The following is a 20,430-nucleotide window of genomic DNA, read 5'->3' on the forward strand; positions in this document are numbered from 1 at the left end:
GCCTCCCAAGTAGCTGGGACCACAGGCGCCCGCCACAACGCCCGGCTATTTTTTGGTTGCAGCCGTCATTGTTGTTTGGTGGGTCCGGGCCGGGGATTCGTACCCGCCACCTTAGGTGTACGTGGCTGGCGCCTTAGCCGGTTGAGCTATAGGCACCGAGCCGAAGGATAATTTTCTAAGATATATTTTAATTAGAATTTTAGGTTGTTGAGTTTTCTCTTTTAATACTATAAGTATTTCACTCTACTCTCTTTTTGCCCGTATGGTTTCTGACAAGAAATGCCCTGTAATTTCTTACCCTTATTTCTCTATAAGTAAAGTTCCTCCCCACTGCAGCTTCTTTCAAGATTTTCTCTTTGTCTTTGATTTTTCTGTCATTTGACTACGATATGCCTGGGTGTAGATATTTTGGTGTTTAACCTGCTTGGCATTCTCTAAGTTTCCTGCATGTGTGGCTTAGCATCTTTCATTAATTTTGGAAAATTCTTGGCTATTACTACCTCAAATATTTCTTCTTTTTCATTCTCTCTTCTCCTTCTGGCACTATAATAATGCATGTCATTCCTCTTAAAATTATTCCACAGTTCTTAGATATTCTGTTCTGGTTTTTTAGTTTTACTGTTTTAATATTATTGTTGGTTTTTCTTTGCTTTTCAGTTTAAGAAGTTTCTATTGCCATATTTTCAAGTTATTTTTTTTTCTTTGAGATAGAGTGTCACTTTCTCACCCTGGGTAAAGTGCTATGGCATCATAGCTCACAGTAACCTCAAACTCTTGGACTCAAGTGATTCTCTTGCCTCAGCCTCCCAAGTAGCCGAGACTACAGGAGCTGCTAGCCACAACGGCCAGCTATTTTTCAGAGGTGGGGTCTTGCTCTGGCTCAGGCTGACCTTGAATTCCTGAGCTTGAACAATCCACCTGCCTAGACCTCCGAGAGGGCTAGGATTACAGGAGTGAGCCACCAAGTTAATTTTTTACTCAGCCATGTCCAGTCTACTGATGAGCTCATCAAAGGCCTTCTTTATTTCTGTTACTGTGATTTTTTTATTTCCAGCCTTTTCTTTTTCTTTTTTTTTTTTTTTTTTTTGCAGTTTTTGGCCATGGATGGGTTTGAACCCACCACCTCTGGCATATGGGGCCAGTGCCCTACTCCTTTGAGCCACAGGCGCCGCCCCCCAGCCTTTTCTTTTGACTCTTTCTCAGAGTTTCCCTCTTTCTGCTTATATTAGCCATCTGTTTTTGCATGCCATCTACTTTTTCATTAGAGCCCTTAAAATATTAATCAGAATTATTTTAAATTCTCTGTGTAATAATTCTAGGATTCGGGTCTGGTTCTGACACTTTATCTCTTTTCATTTTGCTTTTACTTGCCTAATTTTTTCTTGAAGTCTGCACATGATGTATCAAGTAATAGGAACTGGAAGAAATAGACCTTTAGTGTGGGGTTTTATGCTAACCAGGCAGATCTCAAAGGTAACTCTCTGTATTCTTATGCCTCTCCAGATTTTGGAGCAGCTGTTTGCCCTGTGACCTCAATTCTCTGATAGGTCAAGAAAACTTGTGATTTTCCATTTCGGCTTTATTTCCTATTACAAAAATGAGAATGATGACTTTCAAGTTCTTTACTTGTCGAAGATGAAACTAGAAGTCTCTCATGCGTTTCTTACTGGAGCTCATTAGTTAGCAGTTCAATAACAGTCTGTGAATGGTAAATTCTCCCTATCTTTGATTAAAAATGCTTTTATTTGGCTTCACTATTAAATGATCATTTATCTGAGTATGAGTCAACTGTTCCTATCTCTTAACATATGAAAATATGTTCTATTGTCTTCTGACTTCTAATGAGACTGGAAAAACTGTCCTGTCAGTCTAAAAGTTACACTTTCTCTCTGGGTGCTTTTATAATTTTCTCTTTGTCTTTGATGTTCTTCAATTTCACTAGACATTGGTCCAGATGTCCATTTATTTTTATTTAACTTGCTCGAGATTTAGTATGCTTTTTTAATCTAATGAAAATCGTCTTGCAAAAATTATGTTCTATAAAGTTCTTAGCCATTATTTCTTCAAATATTGCCTCTCCTCTTTTTTCTATTTTATTTTTCCAGGCCAACAATTAGATGTATGTTGCACTTTCTCATGATTTTTGTTTTATCTCTTACAGTCTCTTTTACGTTTCCTAACTCTTTAGCCCCCTATATTATATGTTCCTAGAAATTTCCTGGGCTCTGTCCTCCAAATCAATAATTTTCTATTCTGCTGTGTCTTACCTGGAATTTAATATATCATTTGAATTTTTAATTCTGATATCCATAATTTTTGTTTCTAAGAAACTTATTTCGCCCATTTTTCTAGTCTGTTTCTTCTTTTTTCATGTTTTGTTCTTTTGTAACAGTTTTTAGACTTTCTTTCACCTCTTTAGTCATTTTATAATCCCCTCCCCTTTTTTTTCCTCAATGACAGGGTCTTGCTCCATCTCCCAGGCTAGAATGCTGTGGCATCATTATAGCTCACTGCAACCTCCAATTCCTGGAATGAAGCAATACTCCTGCCTCAGACTTCCAAGTAGCAGGGTCTACAGGTGCACAGCACCATGCCTGGCCAATTTTTCTATTTTTTTGTACCTCTTGCTTGGTCTTGAACTCCTGGCCTCAGGTGATCCTCCTACGTAAGCCTCCCAAAGTGCTAGGATTATAGGAGTGGGCCACTGCTCCTACTAGTTTTTATATTAATTTCTATTCTTGGGTTTCTTATGCATAATTCAAAGAGAGATGCCACACCTGGATATGACACAGGCTTGGAATTTCACTTTACCTTGGGAAATTTGTGTTCTACTGTCAGTTCCATATGGAATCAAATTTCCTTACTGCTTTTCTCTGTCTACACATGAAACTTACCTAATGCCCATTTCATGGAAAGTGAAATTCTTCCAGGTTTAAGGTTTCTTGCATGGGGTTCAGTTCCAACTCCCACATCACACAGGACTAAGACCATATCTTTTGTCCTAATATCAGCATCGAAACCCCACCTCTGTTCACTAGGGACTATATCCAGGAACAGTACCCTGGGCCACAGGAACATTAGCTCATGTACTTAATGTTCTGGCTCTGACCCCCTTCTTAATTTTCAGCCCATGAAAATTTCCCTCTCTTTGTCTACTGTATATCAGAAATAATTTATTGTTACATTTAATCCAATCTTTCTGTTGTTTGAGATGGGAGAGACACCTACAATAACCCAGACCTTATAATCAGAATCTATGTTCTTTTTTTAAAATTCATTTAAAAAACAATAAAGTTTTGTTTGTTGTGTTTTTAAGAGCTTTGTGAATAGCCAAATTCCTTAAGCCAAACTTCTAGTGCACTTTTAAAATAAATAAGCTGTATGACTAGAATTATCTCGGTTTTTTTTTCCCAAAGCTGCTTCAAAGAAAATTTTTTTAATTGCGATATTGGTTAACCTTGTTTGAGAGGAAATTTCTCTACCCAAAATTTTCATACAGTACCTTTGGCTGCATCAGCTACTGCTACTTTATGCCCACAGCACAGCATGTGTGGTCAATGTCACTAACATGGCATATCTGTAAAAATTTCTTAGATGAATGAATGAATAAATGAATGAAAGAACATCCCAGCAAGATGCAAGCAGCTCTTTGACAATTGACTTGTAATCTTTAAACCCCACATATACAGAATTTGCTGTCATTGAAAAGACTGAAATAGACAGGAGGAAAAACTGTAAATAAGTCAATATAAAAATAAGAGATGGCTTTCCAATTTGTTTTACCACTCACAGGATGTTAGTGGATGGATCTCAAGGATGACCCAGTCCAATCCCCCATCCCAAATGCAGAAATGATAAGCCAGAGAGACTAGCCCAAGAGCCATCCCTAAAGCCCAGACACCCCATGTTTTATGCTATGGTTACATGCTCAGTGTTCCTGCAGATACTCCCCAGTCTTACAGCACGGATGCAATGATTTCTCTTGGGAAACCATCCTTCTACTTGATGTACAAGAAGACAAAGAATACTCAGAATATTCAGTTTTTCAGAAAATATTTTAATAGCTATTTAGGAACAAATGGGTATCCCAAGCAAGACTCTAAGTGGCAAAGAAATGATGAGGGCTGAGGTCCTACAGAGTCACTTTGTCACCTTGGGTCACTCTGTGATGGTGACAATAGAAGCATAAGGGAGCATGGCTGGTTTTAGGGATTAAGAACCCAGAATAATCCTTGTGACTAGCTCATTCCCAAGGCAAGATAACATCAAGGTTAACCTTTAAGTATCCTAGTGTTTAGGAAGATATTTCTTACCCTCCTCCTCATGCTGGGAACAACTGGGACCAGGACTACTGCCTTCTCCCCCTGCCCTCCTATAGCTCCCTGACACCAGAGGAGTCACTCATCTGATTGGTCAGGACCCAGGACATTTGCTAAGCTGTATTCACTAGTGGGTATTGTCACTGTGCCTTGAAGGTCACAGTCTTCCTCTGGAACTTCAGGCTCCCAGGAAGCAGCTAGATCTGGCCATGGCTGTTCCCCAAGGAAAGCCCCAGCCCTATCCACTCTCTCAATTCCACCCTGTCCACCTGCCACTTGGTGGGTGAGCCAGGGAGGGTCTGCTCCATAAGGCAGAGCCCCACACAAACCCCAATTCTTCCAACCATAAAACAAGAGCCTACAAATAATGTGCCAAGATACCAAATTCTCTCAGGCTCTAGATGACCAGGTGGGACTTGGGGAAGCCAAAATCTACAGACCAGTTGCCATCAGCCACAAGCATCCTCTGTTTGTCCTGGTTTGTCATGCAAATACTAACAGCTTCTATTGTGTACAGCCAGTCCCTGGGTTATGAACAAGATAGACTCTGTAGGTTCATTCTTAAGTTGAATTTGTATGTAAGTTGGAACATACATTTACCTATTACTTGTAATAACCTCTGTTTATAAATGTGAGTTGTACATAAGTTGGATGTTTGTAGCTTGGGGACTTTCTTTATTGCAGGGTGAAAAAGATGGAGAAGTCCTCAACAAAGGCACATCCAGCCCACCATCTGCTTCTTTAATCTCAAAAACATGACTCCTCCCTCCTTCAACATTCCCCAAATCCCTGCACACCAAGCCCTCATCAGAGAAGTTGAATGCAAACTACTAAACTCTTGTTCCCATCAAGAATTGAGTTGATGGATTAGCTCCCGTAGCTCAGTGAGTAGGGCACCGACCACGTATACCTGAGGCTGGTGGGTTCCAGCCCAGCCTGGACCTGCTAAACAACAATGACAACTGCAACCAAAAATAGCTGAGTATTGTGGCGGGCACCTGTAGTCCCAGCTACTTGGGAAGCTAAGGCAAGAGAATTGCTTAAGCCCAAGAGTTTGAGGTTGCTGTGAACTATGACACCATGGGACTCTACCAAGGGTGACATAGTGACACTCTGTCTCAAAAAAAAGAACTGAGTTGGAATTGGGTTGCTGGTGACCACTGAAGGTGCCTTCTCCAAATGGGAAGACCATTTTCCCAGGGGTACCCTTTGGGTGGCAGGAAGTCTCAAAGCCCCAACGTAAGAATGGATCTTCCTGGAGCATCAGACTGGAAAATCTAGGAAAACTGCCCTAGAGCATCTGGCCTTTTTCTTAATTGAAGTCAGGCTGTTAGAAAGGCTGCATTCTGGAGGCATGTGGTCCCAGTGGCCCTGCTGCTCCAAAAATGCACTGGTTGGCATGTGATCATCATATTCACCCATAAGACAGAGCCCTGTCAAACCTGCTGCAGGACCTGTAAATGTGCTGCGGAGGACTGTGACCATTGCCTCCCCCCTGGAAACCCCTGTGCAAATTCCCTTTCCACTCTAAAGTGTCAGAAGAAAGAAAACATGGCTTCCTTTGAAGACCTGGACTTCTTTCCTCTGTTGAACAATAAGAACACAACTGATTTCATTTCCCATTTTCCTTTGACCAACAGGAATCTCAGAATCAAATTGGAGCTCAACTCTAGTAGCTCTGGGAGACACTGGGGGTGGTGGGAAGAGATGGGGGGCAGAGGGATGAGGAGAGAAGCAATGTGTCATGGGGCTATGCTTCCTTGGCAATGCCACAGGAATTGCCTTCCTGGGGAGGAAGGCCAGCCCCAAATAGGCCAGACAGCTATCTCTAGGGCTATAGCAAAATTACTTATACCTTGGTGACACCTTCCTGGTTACCCAACCCTCCAATTCTCCTCAGAGTCATCAGAATACTCTTCCAGTCTGTGTTTGGATTGGATCCTGATATTCCCTCATTAAAGATCTTAAAGTCTTCTCCTTGCTCTCAAGATTAAACCCAAGGCCATGGCCCTGGCCCTAGCCCACAAGTTCCTTTACACCTTGCCCCTACCTCCCCACTAACCACATCACTATACCATGTTCTGCCTCCCTGGTGTACCAGCTGACCCTTCCCTGACAGGACCTGGCACTAAACTCCCAGGCAGAGATAGCCAGGATCTATTGGAGGGAATGAGGCTGACAGCAGCCACCAGTATCCAGACCTCTCACCCTGGCGTCTTCAGCAGAGACTGCAGCCCTGTTCCAGATCCTGGAGGAGCTGGAGTCATCCACTGGTTTCCCAGGATCTTGCAGTCTCTACTCCTTTGCTGCTTGGGTCCATGGTCCCTGTGATCTAGACTGACCCTCTCTAGTCAGGATTCCTGGGGGCAGGGAAGATTGCCTATCAGTGCCACCCATGCTTCAATATAAAAGGTCTTACCTTCCCCTTGCCCTCTTACCACCAGACCCTTCCTCTCTTCCTATTCAAGGCATTCTTTTGCGTTGGAAGGGTCTTGGAATTTACATAATTAAGTCCCCCAGATCCTTAAACTTCTAAAATAGCATATATGAAAAATGGTAGATTCTACTTACATGCCTCCAGTGATGGGAAGCACTACTTAACAAGGAGACCCAATCCACTGTTAGAATGATTGGGTTATTAACTTATCTTGTTCCTTGTTCACATCCCTAAGTCTTCCCTTTTTCAGACTAAATAGCCCTGATTTCTCCAGTCATCCCTCCTAGGAACAAACTGTATTCTGTCTCTAAAGGAGGAACTTGGTCCTGAGTACAACCCTGTGAGGAGAGGCACAAGGTGAGAGGAAGAGACCCAGCTCATGAGAAGAAGAGAACAGTTGCTGGCCTCCACTTCTGCTCATACCTGTAGAGACCACACTGGTTTGTGTGGCAGCCCCAGCACCTCCTGACTCATGTTCAACTCCTAGTAGAGTACATTGAAACCAGGGGCTCAGTCCCCAGGAAACTGCCCATCTCTTAGAATCAGTGGGTAGCCTGACTGTGCAGCAGCTGGGGGTAGCACAGAGGCCACCAACCTAGGCTCTGGAGCCAGAGACCTGGCTTCAAACTTGGCTCTGTAGTTATTTGTGCCCTTGGCTAATCAATGTACTAGTCCCACTAAGTCTCAGCTGTTCTGTCTGCACAATGGGGATGATAGGAGTTGTGACTTTGTAAACAAAAAGTGGGGCAAGTAAGGTTCCCCTCAGAACAGAGCCAGGCACAAGGCAAGCAATGTGTACATAGTAGCTACAACAACTGACTATAGTAATAAGTAAAACTGAGTCCATTTATGAGCATGGACACATGGGTCAGTGAAGGCCTCATAGGGTGGGCAGGACTGCTACTGGGCCAGGATAGGGGAAGATTTAGACTCAGGCTGAAACAGTGAGCAGGAGCTTAGAGTGTGAACAACATTAGGAAAGCAATACTAACTACAGTACCTTCCACCATGCATGCTCCGCGCCCAGAGCCCTGGTGTTCATGCACTCACATGCACAGACACACACACATGTGCTGACTCTTTTGGGCAAGCTGCCCGCAAAGCGAGAAGACACTTTCTCACCTCCATGTTCCAGCCCTGTGGGGTCTGGGCCCCTGACCTCTGTTCACTCACCCACAATCCGACCATCTAGACCCCCTCATTCTGCCCACACTTGCCTTCCTCCATTCCTTCACCCCTGAGGTCACGTCAGCCTACAATCTCTCTCCAGCCGACTTCAGACCATTTCCACAGGGCTGGATTCTGCCCCTCCCTCAAGGCACTTCTTCCAGGAAGCCTTCTGGTCTCTTGGCCTAGCTGCCCTGTCTCCCCATCCCTTCTTCTCCTTCCCACCTCCTCATAGTGGGACACAGATCCACTATGGAGGAAAATGAGCTCCCTGAAGAAAGCAGGCATGTCCAGCCCTTTCACTGTCTGCCCATAGGACCCAGTCCTTTTTCTGACTCATGGTCAGGATTCAGGCCACCACTGATGACTAACCTCAGTCATGCCAACCCTTCCCAGGAATAGAATGCCCGTAGGGGTGGGTGATGCTAAGATTCTTCTCAGCCCACTATCCTGGAGAAATGCCACCATTCACAGGGCAATACAGGTTATGACAGCAGGAGCCATTGCTGGTAGCTTTCTCTGTTAGACAACGGACAGATCTTCTCCTGGTTTAACCCCTGTGACCTTTGAACTTCCTGGGAGGTCAGCAGCATGTCCCCTTCCCCAGCTGTCTCTCTGTCTCTGGCCCGATGGGAGGGAGGGCCCTGGCCCGTTCCATTTTGCGCCCGTATTGATCTGCTGGCAGCAATGGGCTGGATAATTAGCCAGGAATTAGGGTTTCTATTACAGCCAGGAGGCTGCTCCAGCTGATTTATCACCTGAATAATTTACTGTGATTGAAAGGAAATTAAAATGAACTCCATTTGACAACTGTGAGCTTTTATGGGCTTTAGTGAAGGCTCAAAAGCCAGATTAATAGCCTGGTGTTGGTTAATAGTCTGCCGAGAGTAAATACGGCAGGCTGTGCGGCGGTCTTCCCACGCGGCCAGAGAAGAGACCCGCTGCCACCAGCAGTGCTGGCCCACGACAGCATCAATGTGAGTTTTACAGAAACAGATTCAGCTGTCAGAAACACACACAGGCACATGCACACATGCGCACAAACACACACATGCCCACATACACACCAGCAGTTGTTTTTTTTTTTTTCCTTCTCCTCCTCTAAGGTGATTTTTACTCAGTCCACATGTAGGGAAAACAGAATTGCTTTTTCAATAACCATTTTGAAAAGGAAGTGTTTCATTGCCCCAAGAGTGGGTCTACATTAACTCCTTCCACCCAGGGCAAATGGTTTACTATGTTTCCCTATTCAAGGCAGAAGCCTGGGCCCACTCACCCAGGGGGCATCTTGGCAAGAAAAGCAACAAGCTAGGGGCAGGCTCTCAGCTCAGGAAAACAACTGCCAGGACCCCAGCCTGGCCCTAAAGGGGAAGTTCTTCCTGGGATGGCGTGGGGGGTACTTAGGAGGATATGAGCTCTCTAACTGTGGTGATTTCTGGAATGATAGGCAGTCTCTGGCAGTCCTGAAAACCAGCCAGTCAGAAAACTGGCTCTTAGAATCATCTGGGTCATGGAGGCCCGTGGAACTATCCTGCACAAGATGAAGACAGAAGATCCTAAGGTCAGATATCTGCTCTCAACAATCCCAGAAACTCCTGGGGCCTGAAAATGGGGTGAATAATCTGGAATGAAAGGTTCTAATCTGTAAAATGGATTCTGATCTGTACATCTCTTGCCCAGCCTGTTTAGTAGGCTTTTAAATGAAAGGTCCAGTGAGAAAATGGATGTGATAGCTCTTTGAAAACTGTATACTGTCAGGATAGATGAGGAAGATAACTGCTGTTAAGTTGCTGTTGTTACCATTTTTTTTTTTAAGAGACAGACTCTTACTTTATTGCCCTCAGTAGAGTGCTGTGGTGTCACAGCTCAGCAACCTCCAACTCCTGGACTTAGGTGATTCTCTTGCCTCAGCCTCCCAAGTAGCTGGGACTACAGGCACCTGCCACAACGCCTGACTATTTTTTGTTGCAGTTTAGCTGGGGCCGGGTTCAAACCCACCACCCTGGGTATATGGGGCCAGCGCCCTACCCACTGAGCCACAGGTGCCACCCAGGTTGCTGTTGTTACCATTATTGTTGCTATTGTTGTTGTCATCAAAATCATGACTACTACTACAGATATAGAAACTAAGGTCCAGAAACAAAGTGCCTTGCTAAATAGGGCAGTGCCAGGACACAAATCAAGCTCCCCTGAGTCCAAGGCCAGTAAATGCTCTTCCCTACCAGAGTGCTTGATGAAAGTGACAGCAAGGCTGGCACCGAGGCCAGAAGGCCATGGAGATACAGACTCAGACAGCTTGATCTGCTCAGAAAGGAAGAGGCAGCCAGGCTCCATGGCTAGTGCCTTAGGTCCCCTTCCCATCCCACTGCCATGTGGGCACTGGGCCTCATAATACCAGGCCTGTGGAATATTCACCCAGCAGAACACAAGTATGAGGGACTCAAGGAACTGGTACCCTTGACTCACATCCCTGCCCAGCCTGCAGCCCCTTGCTCGGGCATCATTTGTCCAAAGTGATTGGGAATCGGGCATGAGGGTATGTCATTCATAGTCCAGTGCCTGTGTGTGTGCATGCAGGGCGGCCCTGCAACCTCACCTCCCATCTCTCCTGATTAAGGCACATTACAGGAGGTGAAGCAGATTAACCAGAAAACACTGAGTCAGTCATTATCCCACTGGAGGGTCACCTGTGGGCCCCTCATCAGCGCCCAAGCAATCAGAGACGTGGGCTCTGCAGATATGCCCACATCATTCTCAAGGACACTGCTGGAATCAGAGCCCTCACAGAGTTTATAATCCAGGCCTTCTCCTCTTTGGGACCCCCTCGTGGCATGGCATGAGCCCATCAGACCTGACCATCCTATTCCCCAGCCAACACTGCCCCCCACCCCAGACCATTGTTCTGGATGCTGCCAGCAAGCCATCTTAGCCCTCTCTGGCTCAACACTTCATCGGCATCCACAGAGCCTTCCCTCATGTCCTATAGCCTCTGGGTCCACATCATACTGCCCCTGCGAGGCTGGGCAGAGCTGATGGGTGTGTGGCACTGTGCCAGGCTCACAGCCCCATGGGCAGGAAATATGTTGGATAAATGAGCATATGCACATCTGAGGATGAGTAAGTGAATTCAGGGTGGCTTTGGACTCCACACAGTGATTCAGCCCAAAAGTCTCTGGCCAGTCTTCCTGGGCAATCTAAGCTAAACGAACTATGGTTGAGATTCTGAGTCGCAGTGGGAATGATGAGAAGCACATAGGAGTCTCTAATACCACATGTCCGCATTAACAAAATACAAGCTTAACAGAAATGCCAGGGGCTTGTGCTGTGTAGGCCAGGCTGAGTGCAGAGGCCTGCCCCTTTACCACTCATTACCATACTACTCTCACCACTATGATCTTTACCACTCATTTGCTGGGTAACCTCAGATAAGCCCTGTCTTCCCTCTGGACCTCTAAAACACAAGGGTCTTGAGAGCTTGCCTCCATGGTCACTGTGAGCCCTAAAATTATGTGTCAATAGTTAGATGATAAATTTTCTCCCAGATTCCCTACTGTAGGGAAAAGTAGGCCTCATCCAGGAAGGCTTCCTGATTGAGTCCTCTCTCTTTCCCCTCCTGTGTCAGATAAAATATGGCTTCTGCCATCCCTCAGAAGGACTCTGAGCAGTGGGGACAGGCTGTAAGTGATGGAAACAGACTTCACCTCAGGACCTTTGCACCTGCTGTTCCCTCTGCCAGGCATGGTCCCTGCAACCCACACCCCTTCTCTGTGTTCACTCAAGGCCTTCAGGGCTCAGCATAATGTATTTCCTCCAGGAGGCTGCTGTGGCCTACAGGCTGGCACGGCCTCTAAGAACCTCAGACATTTCCTCCTCAGCACCAAGCACACCCGTAAGCCACAACCCTTTGGGTAATTCTTATTTATTGTGATTCTTCCCCAAGTCTGTAGGCTCCCTAAGAGCAAGTCCAACCTGTCTTGTTTACTGATGTATCCTAGTGCCTGGCTCTGTGCCTTACAGAAAGCAAATACTAATGGATATTTGTTAAATGAATACATGACTTGCTGGGTAGCTGTGGACAAGTTACTTTGCTTCTCTGGGCTTCAGTTTCCCCATCTGAAAACAAAGTAGCTAAATGATCTGTAAAAGCCCTCAGAGGACCTGCCCAGAGAGAGCCAGACTGTCATAAGAGGATGGCCCAGAGGCCTTGGTCACACCTCAGCACCCAAGGTTCCCTCCAGCACTTTTAGCTGGAAGCTTGTGCATGGGCCCAGGCTATTTTGAATGCTTTGAGGGAAAACTCCAGAAGCATCATTGAATTAGCAGTTAGGGAAAGCTCAGCAAGGCCAGTCCTCACCACCAGCACCAGCTAGGAAAATCCTGGGAAAAGTTATTGTTTATAGTGTCTCTTTGACTACCAGATGGGAGCTCTTGGCAGGCCAGAACCATACTGCATGCAAGGTAACCAGTCAGGGCCTGGCATACACCGAACTTTAGGAAATCATCTTCTGAATTTAATCTGGAACTTTAAAGACCTTGTTCAAGCCCCAAGAGCCTCTTGGGAAGGGCCTTTCTGGTCCCATCTTTACAGCCACAGCAGGGACTGCTCCTCTGCCCAGGGTCACACAGGCTGGCTGTCAGCTGGGGCGGTCCTGCTATTTCCCACCATCTCTTGCAAATCCCACAGGAGGGAGTTTGTAGTGTGAGAGATGTTTTTCATCTGCTGACTCCTGGATTCAGTCTCTAAAAGCATGCTGGTGACCTGACAAGAGTGCTGACCCAAGAGAGGGCTACACCAGTACCATCCTAACATTGCTTATGGCGAGTGAGCCTCCAGGCCACTGGGGGCTACATAGTTCCACCATCACCCTGACTGACAAGATAATGACCCAAGACCACCTCAACTAGGGCAGATGATCATTACAACCCCTGTCCAAAGAGCCCTGGGAAAAGATACCATTCAGCAACAGCAAAGCAGCCAGGCAAGTCACCTACCCCCTGGCTGACAGAGGGACAGAGGGCACCAGGGCAAGAAGCCACCAGAGCCCCAAACAAGTCCTCTGACCTTGTGGGATGTTGTAACTGGCCAAGTTTGACGAAGACCAATGAAAAGCCCACTGTCAGCAAAGCCCGGAATACCTTCACTCACACCCTGCCAGATGCTTCTGCCTTCAGGAGAGCGGCCCTGTGTGTCAGTGGCAGCTGTGGTGGGCATGAGTTGCGGGCATACCTGCTCAGGCTTGATAGGCTCCGTGGTGGTGAAGATGTCCGAATAGTGCTGCCTCTCAAACACACGGTCCAGCACCTCCAGCTGCTGCTGCGTGAACAGGTCTCCCCGCATCTGCTTCCGGAGGAAATCTCTGCCTGGAAGTGAGTGACCGTTCGGCACCGGAGACTCCTGAATGCCTTTGATGAGCATGAAAGAGGAAGGGTGAGAGGAGGTTATACATGTTGCTAAAGAGAGACAGATCAGAACCTGAGACTGGGAAGAACGGTGAGAGACCCCTGGGCCCAGCTCCCTCTCTGACAAGACAGCGAACAGGCAGGGGTTCAGGTGAGGGTCTGGCCTTACCCAGGGCACCAGCCATGAGTGCAGAGCCAGCCGCCCATAAGCCCAGGCCCAGTACTGTGCAAAGCCCCTTTGACAAGCACCATCTCATCTACTCCTTACAATGATGCCCAACACAGATTATTACTTTCCCCATTTTGCAGATGAGAAAATTGGGGCCCAGAAAGATTAAATGATTTGCCTGAATACGAACTCTGCTGACTCAGAAGCTTAGTCATCAAGAGCTGCTGCCCTCCCCGTACTGAAATGACACCCCTTGGAGGTACAGTTCTTCTCAGAGCTGATGTCCTTATCCTGGACCTTGGCACCACATCATGTGACCAGTCAATAAAACACTGTGCTAGGAAGACTGTTGGAAAACAGACGCTCTCATATAATCCCGGTGGAAGCTGGTCATACACCTGTGCTAGACACTTTGACAAATTCTATCAAAATCACAAATGCCCATTCTCTTTGATATAGTGATAGTGCTTTGGGGGATTTATTTTACAGCTGATTTACACATATGGGAAGTAATATATGTATAGGTTTCTTATAGCCAAAGACCGGAAACAACCCAATAGTTTATTTGTGGGGCTCCTGGCTGTGTAAGTTATGGCATACTTGCATAATGGAATACCATGCAGCAGCAGAAAGGAATGAGGACTCACTCTGTGAGTTGGTAAGATCTTCAAGATATATTGTTATGTGAAAAGTAAAAAACAAGACACAGCACAGCATGTATCATATACAACCTTTTCTGTAAAAGAGGAAGAAAATAAGATTTTATGTGCCACATATATATATATATATTAAGTATATATCTCCAAAGGATATATGAGAAACATTTATAGTGGTTACCTATTTGGGGAGGTAGGAACTGAGTGACTTTTGTAGTCAGTGCGAGACTTTTTGTAGTGTGCTTCTTTGTTTGGTTTAGTTTCAGAAGTTTAACTGTATTACCTATTCAAAAATGTAAATTAAGAAAGTACAAGATTAAATTCCCTATGTGTTTTGTGTTGTTAGCTATTCACATTGTGAATCTATGATGATGGTGATTACATTTCAAAGAAAATATTATGAATTATCAATTTTTTAAAAATGGGATGAAAGAATTGGGCTTGAACTGCCCAATAAACATAAGCATGCAGGGCAGAAGTTGCCAGTGAGAAATGGCCCCAGGAGGCACGTCATTCCCAGGACTTTCTAGGACCCACTGCTCACACAGGGCTGACTGGAAGCACTACCGAAACTCAGCCCAGAGGTGAACACCAGCATGGGTCAGCTCTCATGCTGAAAGGCACCCATGTAGATGCTAGATCTGACCCCCAACCCCGGCCAGGACACTTCTGCCATAGACTAGACTTCATCAATCACGTCAAGCCCTAACCCCCATGGAAGGAATGAGGCCAGACCAAAGAGCACAAACCGTGGAGTATCATGTCACTGAGACAACCAAGACTTGCTGCTTCGTCAACTGTCCTACCTGAAACAACTGCAATGTGGGCACTGATGTCTGAACAAAGACACCAGCTTTAGGCCTTCACATGAGTGTTGGCCTCTCTGAGCCCCTGTGCAGACTGACAGGCTCAGGGGTCCCAGAAAACTCTATGGGAAGGCTCTTCAGAGACTCCTAAGCCCTCCGAGAAAAAGGATCCCACATCAATTTTGACCCAAGAGTACACTGAGGTGAGGCCACACCCTGAGTGACTAGATACTCCATATGTGGGCCAAGGCAAAAGCTGGTCTCTGACCAGATGTCCCCAGCCTAACTCCTGGGTCCCTCCTTTGGCAGCCTGTGACACTGGCCTTCCACAGGACAGGTGCCTGCTCCTGCCCACAGGACATCATCCTCAGAGACCCTTCTTTGACTACTACCCATCCCATGGGGACCAGTCCCACAGGTCACGGAGACTGGCAGCATAGGGGACTCATAGCCCAGTCTGTCTGCCCAGCAGTGCTCTTCCATCAGTCAGCATCCACCAAACGACCCTATTTCACAGCTTCCATGCATCTAAGCATACACATATGTGCATACATACACACACACACACACACACACACACACACACACATACACATGGAAGATAGCTTAGCCTGTTCCTACTCAGCTGTTGCAGTGCCCGATCATCCTGGTCCACGTCACTCCTGCCAGAGCTTGACTATGGCCTTGGGCCCTGTGCTCCCACCAACTTCCTCTCTGTCAGAGAAATCTCACCCACGTTTAAGAGACTTCTTTCTTCCTGCCCACACTTTCAATTATACTCCTCAGCTCTCCTCATTCTGCCAGCCTGGCCCCAGACTCAATAAAACCTTCCTATCAGCCAGTTACTAAGGACTCTTATGGAGGCTTCACTCAGCCCCCCTTTGAGTAGGCCCCAATTCCTCCCTGCCCTCAGCCTGCCCCAACAGATATGCCCAACTGCCCCCTCAAGGGAGGCCTCTCCCAGCCAGGCATTGGGCCTGCGCCCTCTTCCAGGCTGGGAACTCAGGAGCTGGACTCTTCCCAGCTCACAGCCCTGGAAGGGCAAAACTTTGCCTTCACTGAGAGCCTCCACAGGCGAGGTCACTGTCTGGTCACCAAGTAAGGCCTGGCACAAAGTAAAGGCTTAGGAGCAGGGTCGACTCAAGTGTATGCACCAGGGGTCCTTGGAGACCCTCCCTGAGGACTCCATACATACTCAGAGGCCCCTCTGCAGGGCCTTCCAGGAGAGGACTGGCTGTCTCCTGCTCTGGCTTTCTGAAAGTCAGCCTCAGCACCCATCAGCTGAGCCTGTAAGAACACACAGGCTGGCGGCACCTGTGGCTCAGTGAGTAGGGCGCTGGCCTCATATACCAAGGGCGGCGCGTGTGAACCCTGCCCTGGCCAAACTGCAATAACAAAAATAATAGCCGGGTGTTGTGGCAGGCGACTATAGTCCCAGCTACTCAGGAGGCTGAGGCAAGAGAATCATCTAAGCCCAAGAGCTGGAGGTTGCTGTGAGCTGTGATGCCACAGCACTCGCCACGGCACTCTACCGAGGGCAACAAAGTAAGACTCTGTCTCTAAGAAAAAAAAAAAAAAAACAGGCTGCCTTGGTGAGGACTGCAAGTCAGGAGGAGCCTAGCTCTCCAGGACTTCACCAGCACCTCTGCTTATTATCTTTACACGAAAGGTAAGGATTAAAGTCTGTCACTTCCTAAAGAAGATTTGGGACACTCCTAAACTCCTGACCATCATTCACTGATTTAACAAATATTAATAAAATGTTTACTCTGTACCAGATAAGATGTTTTTAAATAATTTTTTTTTGAGACAATGTCTTGCTCGGCTAGAGGCCAGTGGCACCATCATAGCTCACTGTAACCTCAAACTCCCCAGCTCAAGTGACCCTCGTATCTCATCCTCCCAAGTTGCTGGGACTAGAGGTATCTCCCACCATATATACCCACCTAATTATTTTAAATTTTAAATTTTTTGTTTGTTTGTTTGTTTGAGACAGAGTCTCACTTTGTTGCCCTCAGTATAGTACTATGGCATCATAGCTCACAATAACCTCAAATTCTTGGGTTCAAGAGATTCTCTTGCCTGGCCTCAGCCTTCCGAGTAGCTGGAGCTACAGGTGCCCACCACAAGGCCCAGCTACTTTTAGGAACGGGGTCTTACTCTTGCTCAGGCTGGTCTCGAATCCATGAGCTCAGGCAATCTACCTGCCTCGGCCTCCCAGGGTGTTAGGATTATGGGCATGAGCCACTGTGCCTGTAGGATTATGGGCATGAGCCACCATGCCTGGCTAAATTTTAATTTTTTGTAGAGATGTTGCCCACACTGGTCTTGAACTCCCGGCCTCAAGTGATCCTCCCAATACCAGAGATTATAGGCATGAACCACTGTGTATGGCCTATTTATTTTAATATTTTTAAAAATACAATTAAAAAAAACAAACAGAATATAGTGATGACCAAGACAGGCCTCTCCTCATATTCTAAAGGGGACAGCCCACTTTAATCAAGTGATGACACAAACATAGGATTACAAACTGTGATTGATGCTCAGGAGAAAAAAAGAACATAGAAATACATACATGTGGCCACGTACAATGGGGGAGGGAAGTGAGCTCACGTGGGGAAGAGTCAGGGAAGTCTCCAAAGGGAAGCCATGCTTGGACTGCAGTGAAGGATGAAGATCATAGAGCAGAGGGTGGGACAGAGGGTGCCAGGCAGAGGACACTGCCCAAACAAAGGCCCTGAGGTAAGAAGGAAAGAAACAGAGGGAGGGAGGGTGAGAGGAAAGACCCCGGAAACACCAGAGAGGGCTAGGGAAACAACTGCCCTCCAAGTTCCTCAGTCCCAGGGCCTGAGTCGCTCATTCCTTTAGAGTAAGTTCCCAAGCCTCCTCTTTTGGTAGAAACTAGTGGCCAGAAAAGATGGGAGTTTGCATTTGTGAGTGTTTGAAGGTGACACTCAGGAACCCAGCAGGTGGCCACAGATGATCCAACATGCCCAAGTGGAAAAGAAGCCATTCCTCATTGACATGTGCCTTGTTTTCCAGGCAAGCACACATGCCTCCTCCTCCAGGATGCCTTCCATCATGCCCCAGCCAATCCCCAGCTCCTATTCTCTGACTACTTTCCCTCTTATCTTCGCATCCAAATCCTCTGAACCCTTTACTCCCATACTGTGTTCTTAGCAAGCTTCTGGGGAAAGACTGGAGGTAATTCATCTCTCTCTCCTCTATAAGAATATTTGTGAGATAAATAAACAAGTTAGTAATACCTATGGCAACCACCTTCATGTCTTGCCTGTAAATGTCAGGATGCCTCCATCTGACCTCACTCATTTATTCTTCCCTCAGCCAAGCTCAGTGAGCATTAATGCTAGGGATACAGCAACAGACAAAAGTTGACCCAGCCCTTGTTCTCATGGAGACATGTTCACTGGAGGAGGCAAACAGTAACTTAATAATAATCAGACCAGTAAGGATGCAAGTATCAACCAACGCAAGTATTCCGACAACAAGGTCCATGGTTCTAAGAGGTTGGGGATGTGCCAACTGGCCTCTGGTGTCGCAACAGTGAGTGCATAGTGAGAATCAGCCAAATGAACACATTATATGCTCAAAGATAGATACCAAAATAAATACCAAAACTCATCCCCTGCACGAGGGCAAGTGTGAACCTCCAGGCCTCCTGTGTAAGCTTCTGTAGCATTTCTCATCTGTGCTGGAAAGATGCTGTCTGACTTAATTGGAGAATGTAGTCTTGGAGGCAGGCTACAGAAATGCTCAGACCCATTTTATTCCAGGGAGAAAAATCTGAACTCACAATGTGAATGGTATGCTTAAATATATGGACAGACACAGGCAGAAGTACAAAGGTATACAGGGGGCATGGTATCTTTAAATCCTTTTTTTTCTACTCCAAATCAAATAATATGTAATAGACCCAGTGCTGGGCTTAGTCAACCATGGCCCGTAGAATTAACATTCTGGAAGCTAGCTTCAGGGGAGCAAGGGGCAGGAAGCCCCGTCTCAGGGAGCAAAGAAATGCTGGCTTTAAATTTCAGGTTAAACCAATGTTATTCACAACCGGGCTTTGAAGCTAAAAGCTTTACACAATCAGGTCTGGTCACGCAAAGAAGGAAGAAGCAAAATAGCCTCAGATTCCCATCTGTCAAGAGAAAGCTGTCTCTTGTGTGTCTTAAAAGATCATAAACCCATTGCGTTTTCTTTAGAGCACAGCAGATTCAGGGGTTTTGCATTTTTCTTGGATGGTTCTGGTTTGTTTCTTTAAAAAATCATCATGTGCTTTATGTCTGCAGATGTTCACTGGGAGGGAAAAAATAAAACAAATAGGAATCTCTGAAATCCCTTCTGGCACCCTGGCTATTGAGATGCAACCCCAGCAGGGGCTCCTAGCCCCAGGAAAGGAGGCTAAAGCCACAGGGTCAGCCTCCAGCCTTCTCAGAGTCCTGTTTCTCTACAGAGCCCAGGCCAGAGCAAAGCCCTTACAGAGCCTTCTTCATGCTCACAGCTGCTCCTAGCATGGCAGGGCAGTGGCAGGGCTGAGTGGGAGAAGGACCTGGCTTCTAGCCCTAGCTCTGCCCTTCCTTGCTGTGTGAGCCCAGGGAAGTTCTTCTCCCTCTCTGAACCCCAGAGCCCCATTAGTAAGCTAACAAGATTAAGGCAGTCACTTCTAACCCTTTTCTCCTCCAAATTCACCTAGATTTTATTTACTAAATAGTATTAAGTGGGCATTAACTTATTTTTCATTTGAGTGGTTTGAGCAGTCTTGGCAAGGAATCCCTGCCCAGTATCTATTCCACCCTTAAATGACTATCCAAGCCAGCCAAGGGCATGGCATTCTGTTTGCCAATTCTTGGTTTAGGGATGAAAGTACATGTGAGGGGAAGCCTATTGAGGTTTTCTGAGAAAAAACCAGACAGGAAGATACCTCTTCACTGGGATACACGTACTCTTAAGCTTTGGAAATTGTGAAAATAATTTCCAGGTCCTATTACTGTTGTTATGCCCTACAACACCCCTCACCTTACACCAGGGTCCAAGATCATCTTCAGATCAGCCCATGGGCTGCTTCTTACCCACTGCATTCCCAGACCTGCCTCCCCCATTAAGGCTGGTGGACAGAGACAAGTCTTGGCAGGTCACCTGCCATAGCAATTCAGAACCAGGGTGACTGGGAAGACAGCACTGATGTGATATGGGGCATTTTCAACTTCAGTCAAGTGAGTCCAAGGAGCTTGAAGTTGGTCTCCTTAAGTGGCTTCAATGGCTAATTCTAAAAGCAATGTATAAAGCAGAGACCAACCAAATTCAGGCCATGCTAATTTGCAACTTTAAGAAGTTGGTTCAGATCGGGCATAGTAGCTCACGCCTGTAATCCTAACACTCTGGGAGGTCAAGGCGAGTGGATTGCCTGAGCTCACAGGTTTGAGACCAACCTGAGCAAGAGGGAGACTTCATC

At 46.5% G+C, this 20,430-nt stretch overlaps 1 protein-coding gene across 9 annotated transcripts in view; it reads right to left on the reverse strand.

The window, feature by feature from the left end:
• PAX5 (paired box 5) overlaps positions 1-20,430 on the reverse strand; it is a 184,256-nt gene that overhangs the window by 105,009 nt on the left and 58,817 nt on the right. For all 9 annotated transcript variants that reach the window (XM_003785141.2, XM_012802358.1, XM_012802357.1 and 6 more), the window contains one exon: positions 13,151-13,326. In XM_003785141.2, coding sequence (XP_003785189.1) covers positions 13,151-13,326 — 176 coding nt within the window. The remainder of the gene's footprint in view (positions 1-13,150; positions 13,327-20,430) is intronic.

The sequence above is a fragment of the Otolemur garnettii genome, unplaced genomic scaffold (assembly GCF_000181295.1).
Source record: "Otolemur garnettii isolate 467f Iridium unplaced genomic scaffold, OtoGar3 scaffold00014, whole genome shotgun sequence".
In the NCBI taxonomy this organism is placed as follows: domain Eukaryota; kingdom Metazoa; phylum Chordata; class Mammalia; order Primates; family Galagidae; genus Otolemur; species Otolemur garnettii.